At 40.4% G+C, this 16,848-nt stretch overlaps 1 protein-coding gene across 1 annotated transcript in view; it reads left to right on the top strand.

Annotated features, from left to right (window-relative positions):
• The first annotated feature begins 1,023 nt into the window (after window positions 1–1,023).
• Window positions 1,024–16,848, top strand: part of PLEKHG7 (pleckstrin homology and RhoGEF domain containing G7) — a 28,956-nt gene continuing 13,131 nt past the window's right edge. Inside the window, exons 1-8 of the mRNA XM_066550977.1 lie at window positions 1,024–1,728; window positions 2,887–2,909; window positions 8,210–8,337; window positions 9,603–9,643; window positions 11,169–11,264; window positions 12,280–12,429; window positions 14,417–14,512; window positions 16,710–16,805. Of these exons, the coding sequence (XP_066407074.1) occupies window positions 1,024–1,728; window positions 2,887–2,909; window positions 8,210–8,337; window positions 9,603–9,643; window positions 11,169–11,264; window positions 12,280–12,429; window positions 14,417–14,512; window positions 16,710–16,805 (1,335 nt within the window). The remainder of the gene's footprint in view (window positions 1,729–2,886; window positions 2,910–8,209; window positions 8,338–9,602; window positions 9,644–11,168; window positions 11,265–12,279; window positions 12,430–14,416; window positions 14,513–16,709; window positions 16,806–16,848) is intronic.

The following is a 16,848-nucleotide window of genomic DNA, read 5'->3' as shown; positions in this document are numbered from 1 at the left end:
CTGTTAGAATCTGAATGATCATCTTCTTAAGGTTTTGGAAAAAACAATACTTTGAACTGGCAGACTTGATAAATTAATTTCTTTCTAATCACTTTGTAAATCAATCTGATGGAACTATATAATTAGACTTTTAAAAAGATATTCAATGTGCAATATTCAATAATTCAAGAAAGTCAACATAGGTTTGAATAAACTAATTCTAATAAATGACAGCTCCCCAAATAAGCTAGCAATCATGAACAGATTTAAGATTCCACTTAGCAAAGCTAAATCAAATAGGTTGAATTCATAATCTTACTACTTGAAATGTCAGTCCAGTTTTAGTAAGACTAAACATCAAAATATGTTAAAACAAAGCTCTGTGAATCAAAGAACATAAGAGTATTTACTGATGAATCAACAGATAAGTTACTAATATAAATAATCTTTTTCATTATTTGATTACAACATATACGTAATGTTTACTACAAAGTCCTTTTAGGCTGAAAAGAAAGCAAGAGTGATGAGACATACCTTACCGAAGTGTTAAATTTGTATTTGCTTAAGAATTCAGCAAGAAATTAGTACTTATACACAAAGAATTTTGCAGCAAGTCTGAGAACAAGTGACTTCACCTTTATCCAACCTACAGCAGCACTACAATCCCATCTATCGATGGGGGAGTGGCAGCCGGAAATCAGGCGGCTGCAGTGCCAGAGGAGCAGAGTTGCTAAACTCAGTTACTCTTTACCATCTAATTAGTTCTACTGACTGATGCTGACACTGCTGGCACACTCCAAGTTAGCAGCTGTTTAAACAGCTTGCCAAAATTGGGTCCTGAACCTCTCAAAACCTGCATTCAAGCAGGATTCAATGCAAAGGTAATAATTTCTGGGCTAGCGCACATATGCCTTGTTTTGTTTGGATATTTTTCCATTTGCATATTTTCCCTCTAAAAAATTTATTTGGCAAGTTTGTAAGGAGTGTTTCTGATCATGTTTCCTAGGTACACATAGATATAAGTCTTCATGCTGCAAATTAAGAATGCAACAACCAAGCTCTGATTATTCTCCAGACCTGGTCAAAGAAACCTGCACCACCGTGGAACCTCTAGACAAGGAAGCTGATCTCCATAAGGAAAATGCTGCTTGGTCTGAAAGCAGCAGCCCAGAAGATGTCTTCAGTTCCTCTGAAATGCAGACAGTACCAGTTTGTATGGACATCCCCTTGCCTCCTAGGAACTACATTCTCCAACAAGGTTACACAGAGTCTTCACTTCCGAGGCTTCCTGCAGAAGAGTGCAGTGGGATCCACCATGCGCCTTTCCAGTTCGACCGCCATGCTCGGGCCAGAATTTCCACTTCTCCAACTTTAAGGAGGCTCAGGATGGCCTCTGCCTCACAAGCACTGTCATTTCAGGACTGTTCTAACACAGCACAGCTTGGAAATCAAAAGGAATACACTGGCTCTCTCCACCACATTTGTAAGAGTCCACCCCGGTGCATTACAGTTTCTTCATTGTCGCTGCCTTCTTGTGTCCATGCAAAATTATTGTCATCCAAAGCCAAGTCTGAGAGAACTACAGCAGTTCCAGAGTCTGACCTACCCAGATCAAAGCTTCCCAGCAAAGAGGATCCTCTCAGCAATGACAGTCCCAATGAGCCACCCAGAAACTCTTGGAGAGCCAACTCTGCTACGCTTTCTACGAGACTCCCCCGCCCGAGCCCTACACTTTGGGCAGGTGTCCAGGTAAGAGGAATAGGAGGATGCAACCTCTTTTTTAGTCTTTCATATTCAGTGTTGGTCCATCATGAGCCAGTGCACAAATAAAACCCCAGTTCTTAACCTGAACTGCATGTTGGGTCGTGATCCTTTAATACAGCAGAGCAGCTTCTATACTTAACAGGAAGGGAGATTTTTCTTTCCAGATCAGCAAGAGACAGCAGCTCCAGCCTTTCCTCTTGGTGACCAGGCTAGCTTAGTCCACTCCTGTACAGGGCCTCTTTCCCATCTCTGTCCATTCACCGTGGTGGGCCAGGGTGGTGGGTATGGAAGAATAAGATTAAGTAATTGATCCTGTTTAGGATTGGGTTTTAGAAGACTATTTTCTTTCAACTCTTTAGCTCTTTAACCCTTCAGCAGGATTATTCCTAAGACAGGGAAGTTCCCTGTCTGTTTACTGAATGGCATTACTAACCCTAAAAAAACCAAGAATTAAGTTGGTTGAGTCAAATTTAAAGTCTGCTGCTACCAAAGGAAGAAGTACAATTCCTTTTATTTATTTCAGCTTACCTAGCTCTGCCACTCACTGGCACCCCTCCCTTTTTATGTCCAGCTCCATAAACAAAGAAACAATTGTGCAATCTCTTCTGAAAAAAAGAAACCCGGGTCCAGTGAGTGTCGGAATCAGTAAAGAGAAATAAGCAAGGGAGGAGCCAACCCTGCATCTTTCAAGGGCAGGAAACTGCAATTCAATTCTCCACAAGGACAAAACGAGAGGCTTTCTGTACAAGCTAGGTGTGCTATAGATCTGCTCTCAAAGACCTTCCCCTGTGTGCAGAGACACACACATGCTCAGCTCTGTCCTTATGCAAAGCACCTACACACACATTTTGCTGAGGGTGGATGGTGTCAAATAGGTGTAGAGTTCTTCACTAGCCAGTTAGCTTTGCACTACAAACCAAAAACTATTTTCCTCCTCCCCCACCCTCTTCAAATATAGAAAACATTCTGGATATCAAATCAGTTCTCCTTGCTCCACAACAGTGAAATTACTTAGCCTATGCCCAAGCCTATTACACTATTATTAGTACATTTCCCTTTACAAACAAGCTCTTTTTTTCACAAAAAGTCAGATTGCTTGCTTGCTTTCTGATCAACTAACTAAGAATATTCACTTTCTTTCAGGAGAGTGGACTGCCCATGCAAAGGTATGCACATATTTATTTTATCTGATTCTAAGCTTGACTCTCCTACATTTTTAATGAATTTTCTTCACTCTAGGACAAAACTGAACATTGAGTCACGTATACATAACTCAATGTTAATTTGTAGATTTGCTATGTGAAATGCTTGTCACCAGCTCACTAAACTTTCTAATGAGATTTTCTTTTAAAGGTGGCCCTCTCCCTAGCACATTTAGCTACATTTCACACAATATTTCATCCGGATCATGGGGGAGCTTTGCACCTGGAACCAGCTGCCAAAAGGTCTGGTTGTTTGGCTTAGCAGGGTCAAACTTCAGCTTGAGGAATGTGAAATATCTCCTAATCTTGAGTGACATTTTTCAAAAGTTTGTGGAAGGGAAAACGGAGCAAAGGCGCTAGGAGAACAGCTCAATATTGTTCTTATACATAAGCAAAGAAGATCTAGGACTGCTGCTGGAGAGGGGGATTATTAATCTTACAAACTAAGAAGAGTACATAGAATACGTGGATTTTATAAGTTAGGGCAGAAAAGACAGAGCATTGTATACCATATACCTGTGCAGTGAATTGTGTCAAGGTCTTCAAAACAATTATCAGAAAGGAAAAGTGCTATTAGAAATTATTTTTATTAAGATATGTTTCTTTAAAATGTTCAAATGTTTACAGAAGGGAAGGAACGTTTTACTTTCTCCCCACACAACAAGGAAGCAGGAGATAGTTCCTCTATTAATACTGACCCCTCTCTCATTGATGGAGTAGTGCTCACTTTACTGCATGGTCCCCTCAAGGATGTTTGGGACTGGGTGGTTTGGAGCAGACCGATATACTCTAGGATTCCTTACACAATGCAGTTCCCTAAAGGAGATTCAAGAAATGTGTGCATGCATTTGAAATTACATGTTCACTGAAGAAGAGGCCTCCTGGATATTCTGAACTGGTACAATTTCCAACCGATCCTTTAGCATTTTGAACTTACAATGGAGATGGGGAGAGAAGGGGAGGGAAACATCTTTTCATCTGGATGTGAAAACAAGTGATCTATACCTTTTTTTGGGAAGAGTCTGGTCTGATCCAACTCAAAACAGGAATACATAAACATATCTCACTGTCAGCATGAAGATTTTCATGACGTGTAGCAAACTTCAGGAGAGAAATTGAAGATACTGAAGGCAGATGGCTTAACAGGAGAACACTCAACATATAGTGTACACACCTTCTCTTGGTGCTGTTTGCCTATAATGGCTTCAGGAGGGAAGTAACTACATGCCAGCTAGGGTATTGGCTTTGGACTTCTATCCAGACACCTTTTAAAATCAAGAAACCACAACCCAAGGAAACAATCCAAGATTTTTTCCATAGGCACCAGCTGGAAAAATTGTCAAAAGGTGGTTGGGATGATGTATTATGAATTCTATCTAGATAAATATTAGAATGTGCAAAAATACATTTTAAATTGCACCAGTTTCTGCTTTAAACATTTTTTGTCAAATCTAATTTGGTCCAAGGTCTGGGTGAAGCCTGTATTCAGCTCCTCCTGTATTAAGATCATTAGTCTAACTTCTTAACAGCTAATCCCTTCTTATCACAGCCAGCAAAAACTGTTCACATGTCAGATTATTTTCTCCATCTAGAAGCACATTAGGACAGTTGGCAACTCTTCTCCAAGATTGACTTACATATTGTCCTGGGTAAAATCATACCTCTGTCCTTCAGTTTTAATGAACATCTCTTCTCTACACTGCCAAGCTATACTTTCAAAAAACATCTTTAATGCACTCATACTCATTTTGAACAGCCTTCTCCCACACAGTCCTCAGTCAAGAATGCCAGCACATCCCTGTCAGCATGGCAACTTGCTGAACTGATGTGGTTTATAAAGAATCATCCAAAATAAATAAACTAAAAGGGCAAGAGGGGCAGCACAAATAAGGGGTATATGTGGTGGAGAGAAGGTGAGATGCCAAACCAACAGTGCTGTGAAAGAAAACATTGATAAAAAAAAACCTCAAGTTTACTCTGATCTCCTTTTCTCCTTGCACCATTCAGCATTATCAGAGGCTGGGTGGAAAACCGCACTGCACTATTTCCTACAGCAAATCAGCTAATGAAGAGCCTTCACAGTAACTGCCAAGACAGCTCATATTCAATGCCTTGAAGGAGCTGGGCTCATCTATCTTGAAATACTCCCATTCCTCTTTCAATGACTCACACAGCTGTAAAGTGTCACAACATCACAGAATCACAGAATGGGTGAGGTTGGGAAGGACCACGGTGGTTTCTCTGTTACAACCTCTCTGCTCAAGCAGGGTCATCCTGGAGCACATTGCACAGGATGCCATCAATTACACCAAACCTAACTCCTTATGCAATCACAGAAATAGTTTACTTTTGGCAATGGGTCATTTTCCATGCTAACTTTTTGAATTGGGGAGTCCAAACACCCTCCCTGAGCAGCCTGGGAAAGAGTGTCACTGCCTGGCACTTATCTCAGTACTGTGAGCACCCTATAATATTTACCTCAGTAACATCCTCTGGTGCTTTTATTCACATCTAGTGGATAGTCCTTTAAGTAATATATTGCTGTTTAAGTAAGGTGATCTGTATAAATGTCTGTTCCCTGATATAGCTAGTTAGGCTAAGATTAGGGACATATGAAGACACTTTCTGTGCCTTAGAAATAAATACATACTCAGGATATTTATTTTGCCAGACCATGATCTGCTTCAACGTTTTTAATAATTTTCCATAACTTTCCCATCTAAATCTATGACATAATCGTGTTTCAAAAAAAAAAGTGGATTTTAAGAATGGGGAGATGTCATCTGTAATAAATCAAATGCCTGAGTTTGTCCCTAAAGCATAAGCATTTCTTTCATTCCGTCACTGCAGTCCTCTGCCCCCAGTAAGTGAAACAAGCAAAAAATAAAGAAAAAGGCAAAGCTACAGAGTCTGAAGGCATGAGAAGGTGCTAAGATATTGCAGACTAAAAACCTAGTAAATTTTACTACATAGAACTTCAGTAATTTAATTTCTCCAGAAAGAAAACAACAGAAGCATCTGATGTATCTAATATTTCTACAGGCATCAGGCCAGGAAACCACAGACACCTGTGCTTCCATCTCTGAAGCATGACTGTAGTTTAGACATGTAAGCCATTAAGCAGCCCTGGCTCATCAGATTGCAAAGGTAAATTGTAGACAGACACTCGAGTGGTCCTGCCATGCCCCCACATTTCACAGGCTCATGCACTTATGTGAAGAACTTGTTTAGCCATGTGTGTGCCTGAAGTTCAAGGCCTTTTTGATCTGGATAAATAATGCCACTTAATTCAGTTATAGTGACTCTGTGCTTCCATTATTAGTCTTCATAAGCCATTAGCCTGCAGCTTCAAATATATTGTGAAAATAGAAGTAGCCTAGATGCTTTAAAAATCAATAATACACTGGCAAAATTTTACTGTGAAGCCAACCTGAAGTAAACCTCCTGAATTTCCTGGTAACGTAATAACACCTTTGAGGATTATCCTTGTACTATATTGCAGCCCCTGACTTGTATAATAGCCCACCTGCCCAAAAGATTGCACCATGGAATCTCTAGAGGGTTCAGTGGCATCTTAATACAATCATTACCAACATTGAAAAGTTGCATTGGGTAGCACTCAGTGCACATCTCAGGAAGGCACTCCTGAGAGGAGCACTCCACTCCCTTGCAGTGGTATGGGCTTGCAGACAGCCAGGGAACAGACCCCCCACCCATTAAAGCTCTCAAACCACATACTGAGGGTCCAATTTCATGAGAAACCACAGAGTTTCATTGTAAACTCTAAAGCCAAATAAATAAATCCCATGTTCTCCATTCAGTAGGACTAGCAGAGAAACTTGCAAAGAACTCCTGCATTTCACACTGTAACCTCCTCAAGTTGTAGTTTTTACTCCCTGATGTGTCCATGGCTCAAATGGTAAAGTCCCATGCCTGGCCCATCTGATAGCCTGCAGACCTCTCTCTTGTTAGGAGCAGCTTTCATCTAGACCATTCAATTGTTTAGCTAAGGCAATTTCAAGCAGCGTTACTGCCAGGTGATAAAAAAGGCACAATCTCCTTGTCTTACCATACATATCAAATCCCAGTTCTCCACCTCAGAGCTCATCTGTCAGCTGATAAGCTGTCAAATAACTATTCATGCACTTAAAGGAAGTGCCAGGTTTCACGCCAAGTGTGGCCAGTGGCTAGAAATTCACAGTAAGTGAACTGCCTAGACAAAAAAAGATCTCAGTAAGAATCATGCTTAACTGAACAAAAATACCATGCACAATAAGTGGTGACTGAAAACCAGAAATTTTATAAATGCGCATGTACTTTGTGCCTCCTCCCGCACAAAGTACATGCACATTTATAAAATGGAGTTACTGACCCTTTGAGCCCTACTGAGTTACTGACCCTTTGAGCCCTAATGCAGTATTCATGTACTGAAGGCAACACAGGGGCAGCTGCAGACAACAGTCCCTCTGCAGCATATACTAACACAATTCATTAGGTATCAGTGTGATATTAGCAAAATACAAAAGGTTTTTAACATACACCAACCGTTTCTGTGTGTGAATGCAAGCAGCCTGTAGCACAAACATGCTGCTGGATACAGAATGCTTGTGTCACTTTTCTTCATGGATCTAGATTCTGGAAAATGTTCTCCATTAGGAACAACAATAGTTGGAAAGAGACATTTTTTGATCAGTAGAGCCACTGAGTCATATTGCATTTAAAATATTTGAAATAGCAGAAAAAAATGCCAAAAATACTTAGAAAAAAAATAGTACAAACTAGCCAAAAGGTCAAATAATTATTTTAAACCCAACATTTTAACTGTTTCACTAGTGGGCTGTCTTTTCTTGAAATCACCTGAGCTACAGGAAGGCTAAAAGTAACAAGACAGATGTCAGCTAAAAACAGTATTTAATTGCTCCATTAAACTCCACTGCCAAAACATAGATTCTAAAATCTCCACTCACTTTTTGTCTAATCTCAGGAGAAACCAGGAAGTTCCAATATTTAAATGCTCTAATTATTTATTATCTGAGGCAAGCCTCAGATGACCATAAGAACTTTGATCTCAGCAACAACGTGGAGTTTGAAACTCAACTAGGTATTTGCTGTCAGTCACTGAAATTCTCTGCTCAGAGTACTTTTAGCACATGATGTCATAGCTGCTGTGATTTGGTTTTTTAGCAGATTCCCCCCTGGCTCAGCAGGAGCTCCCTGCAGCCTCCATGGACAGAGATGACCTGTGTTGCTGTTGTGTCCCACAGATCGGCCGAGCGCAGGCGCAGCTCCCTGGTGGTGAGCCTGCCGGGCCTCGAGGTGTTCCCTGGAGACCTGCTGGTGTCAGACAGTGCCATGGACTACCTTCCCTGCTCATCCTTCCTGCTCAGTGCAGGTCAGACACAGCGGGGATTGCTCCTCTGAGCCCAGCCAAGGGGGACTGGAAAACGTGTGCATGTGGCATGGGAGGGATATATGCAATGAGAACCTGAGGTGGTGCAGGATTCCCCCTCTGTGGGGAATCCTGTTACCCCACACCAAACTGACTTCATTGCCAGTTTTAAAATTCCTCTCTTCTTTTTTTTTTCCCCTGCATTTTACTGTTGAATGCAAAATGCAAGTAGATGAGAAGGTAGGACAGAGATCACACTGCTCCTCCACAGGCTAGAAGCAGCCAGAGCCCAGGCCAGGATCTCCATCTGGAAGCAGCTGAGGCACAATTTCCTACCTCCACAGCTTCAAGCAGAGAGAAGAGCAGCCCATGCTGCCCTTTGCAGTGGTGTTCTGATCACGAGGGCAGCAAACCCAACTCATGGCTAGAGGTTGCTCACAAGACATTCCAAAACTGAAATGCAGACCTGCAAGCAATTTCCACAAATATCTATTGTAGAGTATAGCATGGTGTGATTGATGGAGATCCTGGTGGCCAGAGATCAAAAGTTTCTCAAAAAGCAAGTCAGCCAAGGTCACAACCAACATTTCCATGACAGCAAATAAACCAGCCATTCCCAGAATGGCTAAGACCTTCAAAATACAGAAACGCAAAGTTTGGACTGATTCCCTGACACACCTAAAGATGGGTGCCACGTAAAGAAAACCTTTTCAGATTTCTAGCTGGACACAGTAGTTCCTCACAAGTCACCAGTGCATTCCTAAATCTAGATCCCCAGCTTTCCCTGTGCCTCACCAAGGACCACAAATTAAACTCTGCCTCACTGTGCCAGCCCCATTACAGATCTGAGAATTAGGGCTCATAGGGCTCAGTTTGTTTACTGGAGATTTAAATACCTGCATAACTCCAGCTTATCATGATGAGAAGACATAGACTAATTCTTGCTTTAAAACAACATCTTGAAATTTGGCTTGAGTTATGATGGTTTTCCCAGGTAAAGAATCACATAGTAATCACAGCAATCACAGAGTGATCACCTGCAACAAGTAGGAGCATTCAGCACCATCCAAGATCCCACCACAGACAGTCATAGTTCTTGCTGGGAGGAACCCAACAAGCTTAATGGGTTTTAAGTCTAGTGCACAAACTGCCTAAACTCAAGTATTAAATATGAGCCAAGTAGAGTATAGTCTATCAAGCTGCATATATAAAAAATAGGGTTCTTATCTACTTGTTTCCTTACTGATAACATTTGTTTTACCCATCAGAGTCCAAAAAGTTAAGGTGGCCATTTGCCAAAAGAGGAGTTGTGAGTATTTTTTACCACTTCGTTTTTCCTTGCACTGACCTTGCCTTTTCCCTCAACTAACCTGGGTACAAATAGCTTCTTTACTTTCTGGCCCTTGGAGAAAGGCAGCCAGCGGCTGAGCTGAACTCAGAGGTGTCTCAGCCCTCCCTGGGACTGCCTGCACATTAACCTGCAATGAAGGCTGGGTGGCTCCAGTGCAGCCATTGCGTGTGAGGCACATAAAAACACAGTCAGTGCCACTGCTTCCCTTCTCTGTGGGTGGTGGCAGGAGAGGTGTCCTTGGCACAAGCACAGCTCAGTGAATTTTTCCTTGTCTAACACAATTCCTTGTCTTTTCCATTTATGAAAACTTTCACTTACTAAGATATGTGAATTTCCTTTCTGTGTACTGTTCAGCATTCCAAAAATTATTTACAAGTGTCTTGACAACTTTTTCTCCCTAACCATGTAATTAAGAACAGTCCCTTTCCAGTATTTTTTCCATTTTTTCAAAGAATAGTTTGTGCATACAGAACCAATGCAAGTACTCAGGTTTATATGTACAAGAACTCCCTCTCCATTTGATAGTAGTTTCATAGCATTTGAAGGAGCATGACCTAAACCTGAGCATTCTTAAATTCAACAAAATATTTTAAATCTGCAATAAAAAGCATCTAATATTTAGACAGAGGTGATTTCTAAGACTATTAAATGCCATAAAATTTAATTCATGAAGATTCATTTGCTGGTACACTGGTTCAGTGTGCATATATGTTAACTGCATTATTTTTTCTGCCCCATTTCAATCTATCTTTCACAATTAGGAGCTGAACTTAAATCCTAAGTTTCAAATATTATAATGAAACACATATTTCAAAATTGGCCTGAGTTCAGTGCCTAAAGTTCAGACAATGGAAATCCCTGTAGTGGGAATATACTGTTCCAGAGAACAGATAAAACTTAGGCAAACACTTATAAGTCTGTACCCACAGCACTAAATTAGAGTTGATAAAGAATGCTTAAATTTTTTACAAGGCCTGAATAAACAAAGCAGAAACAAAAGAAATTTTTTTTTCTTTCATGGTTCTTCACACAAACTCCTGCTGTTCTTTAAACTTTCTGAAAGCTCATTTTACAGACACTACTCTGCAGATGACCAAGGGACCTTTTTCCATATGTAGCTCAAAAAATTAAAAATAAATAAATATACATATGAATTTGTATACCTATGACAGGATTCCAACTTTGAATCTGTTGTCCCCTATCTCTAGCAGTGCTAAGGGAAGCAAAACATTTCATTTGTTCTGTCTTCCAAGGGTAGCCCATTGCCTGTTACCAATGTCTTACACATCCAAACCTGAGGCATTTACACACCCCACCCACAGCTACAAAGAAACCTGCCATCACTGCCTTGTGTCTGTGTAGAAGAGCCTGGAGAAATTACTCATTTAAGGGCAAACTCCCTAAGGATTAGGGCAAGAGGGGTAAACTTCTTAACAGTCTTTAAAACACTGTATGAATCAGAGGGTTTCTTGTCATTCCACAGGGTAAAGACAAACAGAAGCAAGCATCTGATCTGGAAAGTTGTCTTTCTACTGTTAAGATCATAGACTGCTGCAAAGATGAATTTTTCTGCTTTAAGGTATCAAATTCTCAGTATACTGTATCAAGGATACTCAAGGATGGAAGGAGGAATTTTGTGTTCTCTATAAGCTAACATTTTTCAGTTCATTAATCTGGATATGAGACCTTTCTGTCAAATTAATGCATAAGTATATGGTATATTTTTGTCAAAACGACAAATGGAGGGGCAAGTGGGAAACTGAGGGTCAGTGTAGGTTAGCAAGGGACCTCAAAATCGTCTGGATTTTGCCATGGATCCAGACTGCCCTAGATCAGGGAGGTACCACCTTCAGAAAAAGGTCTCAAGGCAACCCTCACAGCAATACCTACAGGTGCTAGAAAAGCAGAGGAAAGAATCTACAGCATCAGAGAGATGTCAAATGGGACACAGCCACCCCATTGTTATGTTCAGAGGAAGCCACATGCAGGTCAGTGCCAGTACCAAGGTTTGGCTCCAGAAAAGGCACCAAAGCCTGTCTGCCAGACAAACAAGGCTTCTGGCCCCTAGCCACCTAACACCATCCCCTCTCTGAAGCAAACCTTTTGCTTCTCTCAGCAGGCTGTTTCCTGCAGCTCCCCACACAACATTGCTGAGGGCTTCTGCCAGTGCCTAATTTATATATGGACATCTGACTTTGGAGCAGGTCCGTAATGTGATCATGGCCACCACAATTGCCAAGTGACTATAAAGACCTAGTTCTTTGGTACCTTGATTTTATCGTCCAGAAAATAAGATATCATCCACCCAAGAGCAGCACAACAGAACACATTCCTTAGCATTTGCAAGCTGCCCACTAATTGATACAACATACCTAAACGTAAAGAATCACATTGTGTTGTTTTCAAATTCAGCGAGTTTATATTGTAAGTATTTTAGAGGAGAATAGTGGAGTTTAAAATATTTCAATGGAACTTTTAAGCCTTCAGAGGAAAAATAGCTAATACTGGTAGATGAAATTTACACAGTCAATAGGACATAGATTCTTTTCATAATGCCTGAAGCAACAATTTTTTCTTTCTTCTTCAATCCATAGGGTAAATCTTGGCATGAATTTATAAATGAGCAACAGACTGAGCAGAAAGATGTCAACAGCCAGTTAGAAGTGAAAAAAGAAGCAGCAGTGTGGGAACTTTTCACAAGTGAATGCACTTACTTTCTGGATCATTTGCTGGTTCTCAAGATGGTAATGTCAGATTTCACTTTGCAAAAATAATGAAACATTATTTATTCTGCTGTGATGGACACAAAGCCTCCTCAAACTTCTCATTAGAGGTCTGCAGGGGAATGACTTAAGCACCTGCTTTTCCTCCCACCTTGCCTGCTCGTCCCGTTTCCATAGCTCCCTTTTCTGTCATTATGATGGTATCTCTTCTAAACATGACTTTTGAGTGATGCAATCTAGTGCTTTTCAATTACCATCTGACTGCAGAGCCTTCCAGGATATTCAACTGATACTCCATTCTCTAGCAAACACTGCACTGAAGCCATGCTGCAAACACTTATTTCTGTACTGGACTATTCCAATTGCTAATGTTTTTTACTGCTAATATTATTGCAACATTATATTTGTCATTTAACTTCATATAGATCTGGGGTTAGATTATCCTGACTGGAGCATGAAAACCTCAGAATTCAGCAGACCTGTAATTTTAATATTAAATGAAAACAAGTATACTGAAAACAACTCCACTCTCAAAAACTCTGTATTACCTCCAATCCAGTGAATTTTAAGAGCTTGAAATATGGACAACAATATTACAGACTGTTACAAGAATAGCTGCACTATTTATATTCACCACACACCAAAAGTTAATGTATCCATTCAAAAGGAGGGAAGCTTCCACAAACATTTTCTTATAATGTTTCTCGTACTTGGCACAGACAATTCCTGATTTCCTATTAAGTCGAAGAAAAAAGATTTGTAAAACATTTTCCATGTTACTGGAAAGTTATCCTGAACAATACAAGAACTACTGCATAGTAAAGGAAATAAATAGAGGAATGGGCTGAATTCCTCCTTGGTGGGGCAGAACAGGAAGAGACAGAAAACGGGATAGCAGGACCAGCTATTGGTTCAAGGCAGGAAAAGAGCATCCTTCTTTCTATACACTTTGTTTAGCAACCTGAAAAGTTTAAAAAGTGGGGAATACTGGGAAGAATGATGATAACAGCAGGCATGCAGGCCCCTTGTGAGTCTGATGCAGGAGCCCACAGAGAAGCCTCAGCCAGCCCTGCATGGCCCATGAATGATGAACTATTCAGTCCATGCCAGCTTCCCAAACTCTCCCTCTAAAGAAAGAACCCATTGCATTTGGGTAACCAATTTAAAGATACCTGGATACCCCCAAGTATAGAAATATTCCATTGATTTTAATGAATCTCCACAGGGAGCTTTTAGACCACCATAAATCCACTTTAAGCTCTCAGGACAACCAGGTCATGGTAACTAAAGAATTACACAAGGCTAAACAAACACTCTCACTAGTTATTAGGTCTTGGCACCTGGCTAACAGGTTTTTTCATTACGCTTTATACACATAACCAAAAAAAAGTCTACTCAGTAACCTATAAATTTTAAGACTTTTTCAGATTTAGGTCAGATTCAATACAGCTCAATCAGCTTAAAAAATATAAAATCTTAAACAGCCAATAAATACACATGCAGTTTTCACTGAATACAGGCTAATAAAACAATCCAAAGAGATTAAAAACCTCCACAGGACTGCTACTTACCTTAATCCAAGAATATCTTTATTCCTCATAGTAACTCTAAACAATTTAGTTAGCAGCAGTTGCATGGGGTAGGAAGGAAAGCATTTAGAAAGGTCAGAGAACTCTGTAACTGTGGCTCTGATGTTACTGAGTCCTTCACACAGGGATCTGCAGGGGGCTCATTTGCCCCTCTGCTGCCCAAGGGCACAGCAGGGACACAGCTGCCTCCATGGTAACCACAGAGAAACCCCAGAGACATCATTCATACCCTCTTCTGCACAAAACCCAATCTTAAACCTTCAGGCAGATCAGGAAACTTTTCTCACAATGCCATCTTCTGCCCTCCCTAAATCAAATAATCCTTTCATGAATTTCAGTAAAAATGTTATTTTGGAGGGGAAAAAATTTATTGAATTGGCACAAACAGTAATTAACATGAATTTGCTTTGGTTTTAAAGATATTTATGAACACTCTAAAATACCTCCAGAGCAATGAATTTCTCTTGGATGTGGATTTGTGGAGACTTTTTGCAAACTTAGAGGAGTTAAACAAGGTGAGTAGAAAAAGAGAACTGTTACTTAGATCAGAAATCAATCAACCCAGTAAAAGAATTCTATTTAGTTTCAGTGCTCACATTTGGAACTTTGTTCAAACAATCCACCTTTTCCTCTTCTCTATGTGGTATACCAGTGAGAGTCAAATACCACCAGTGCAAATCATCCTCTCCAGCCAAAGATACATGGCATTTTAAACATGGGGGAGAGCTCATTTGGCAGTTGTTCCTGAAGCAAACACAAGTTTGAGACTAATTCTCATAAGCAGTGACCTTTTAAAAGAGATGAAGAGAAACTACTACCCAATCCCTACACCAAAACAGAAAGTATGGCAAAATAACTACATAACAAGGCCTCTTTTGCAAGCAGATGGGCACAAAGACTTTGCTGTCTATTATGCCACTCCAAAAGAGCAAGTTAAAACAAAATGCTGATCCCCTCTCTCCAGCTGAGGTTTCCCTTGGCACGTGTGTAAGGATTTCTCCCATGTTCATGTGCTACTTACTCTGCACTGTCCAGGAGGAGGGAGGCCACTGGGCTTGGCTGTGATGTGCTCCAGCTCTTTCCTGCTTTTGGCCAGTTGCTGGGAGATCATTTTCAGCTCCTGAAAGTTTAAAACCCCTAAGTCAAAAATAGCTTTTACATTATTTTGGAAACAAAACAATTTTTCTTAGCTAGAGGGCCCTTTTACAGGACACCTCACCCTTCACTGGAAAGAGAACTTTGGAAAGAACTCTGCAGCTGCCTTAATTGAAAAACTACTCACAATCAAATCACATGCCCTAAATCAGCTGCTGCGTTCCATTTATTTCCCATACTGTAATTTCCTTGCCTTAGTACTGCATCTCTCCCTTTTTTAGCCAAAACAGGAAAACTGGGAAAGGTCTTCAAAGCAGGGACAATTAGCCAGAGCTCAAACAGATGAGCAAGGTACTGCTGCTCAGTCACAGACCTCACACCTGGTGAGCTGTTGAATGACCAACCAGTATGTTTGGAGATACAAGGAAAAAGATTTTTAGCTGGCAGGTTTCACCTCTGGCTCACTGTGGATTAAGACTGTACCTGCAGATAACTGCTAGAGTTCAGCAGATGTGTGGCTGTTGATTGCCTTGTTCTTGTTCAGGGAAGAGAGTGGGATATATTGCTGTGTTTCACTTAGCTTTGAGCTTGACTGGAGCTTGGTCATGTTTTGAGAGAACTATCTTAAAGAAATATCCTGCTTTAATTTCTAATTTTGTTGTCCTTATTGATGAGGATAATAAATGACCATCTGTTATGCATACTTCAAATATTGATTAAACATAGGAGAATGAAGCTGCTCTCAATGCCTTTGGTGCCTTTTTTCATACATTTTACAGTATGCATTTCCTCTTGACAGCAGGCTGAATCCATGAAAAAATGCAAGCTGTAAAACTGTAAAGGTCAAAATTAAAGAATGAGCATCATCCTATAAGCATCCTTGCCCCATAAATACACCAAACAAAGCAGTCTGCAGCTACTACAGTCTGTAGCAGTATCACAGCAGGTTGAGGTGCCCTTCTGGCCTAACATTTGGCCAACAGCTTAGCCCAGTCATGAATTTGTATGAAAATAGTGTGAATAGTGAAACTTGTGTGTTCAGGATGAAAGTGTGGGCTTAGGAGCAGGCTTGCAGCCCCATCTAACTGATGAGGTAGGCATTTTGAATTCAGTATAAATATGTAAAATTAACTTATGGGGAATACATGAGGTTTTGTAGTATTTTATAGATACTTCCTTCACCTTCAATTGTATGAAACAAACTCAAACCATGAAAGATGGTGTCTTCCTCATGGACTGTGAAGGCTTCCTGAACTGTCACAGCTCTGTCACACACCATCATTGTTTTCCAGCAGATACCATTCACCCTTTTTCATTTTTAATGTTAATCCACATTAAATACAGCTGCTACCCTAAGTTTAACGGACTAATCTTGTTTCAAAACTTTTGTCATCAGGCATTATCACAACATAAGCGGGTATTTGTATAGATTTGTCTTAGCTTCTGACTAATTAAAGCATTCTGGGCATAATTCTGAAGAAAATTCTGGCAATGGTAGAGATAGGTATGGGCACCCATTACACTTGGAGCCTTTAGAGAGGCCAGGGATGGACAATAAAGCTGCTTTAATCTTAAATTCAGATCACTGATGCTAATTTATTTCCTCCCCTTACTTAGATAAGTCTCAGTTTTCTGAAGACATTTTTTGAAACTGTGAAGAAGCACATCAGCAAGTCAGACTCTCCTATGGATTTCAGCTCTGTACTCAGAATGGTAACATAATTAGAAGTATTCTTGCTTTTAACACAACCAACAG

This window comes from Molothrus aeneus, chromosome 5, assembly GCF_037042795.1.
Source record: "Molothrus aeneus isolate 106 chromosome 5, BPBGC_Maene_1.0, whole genome shotgun sequence".
NCBI classification, from domain to species: domain Eukaryota; kingdom Metazoa; phylum Chordata; class Aves; order Passeriformes; family Icteridae; genus Molothrus; species Molothrus aeneus.
This window is presented reverse-complemented; position numbering and strand designations above follow the sequence as displayed.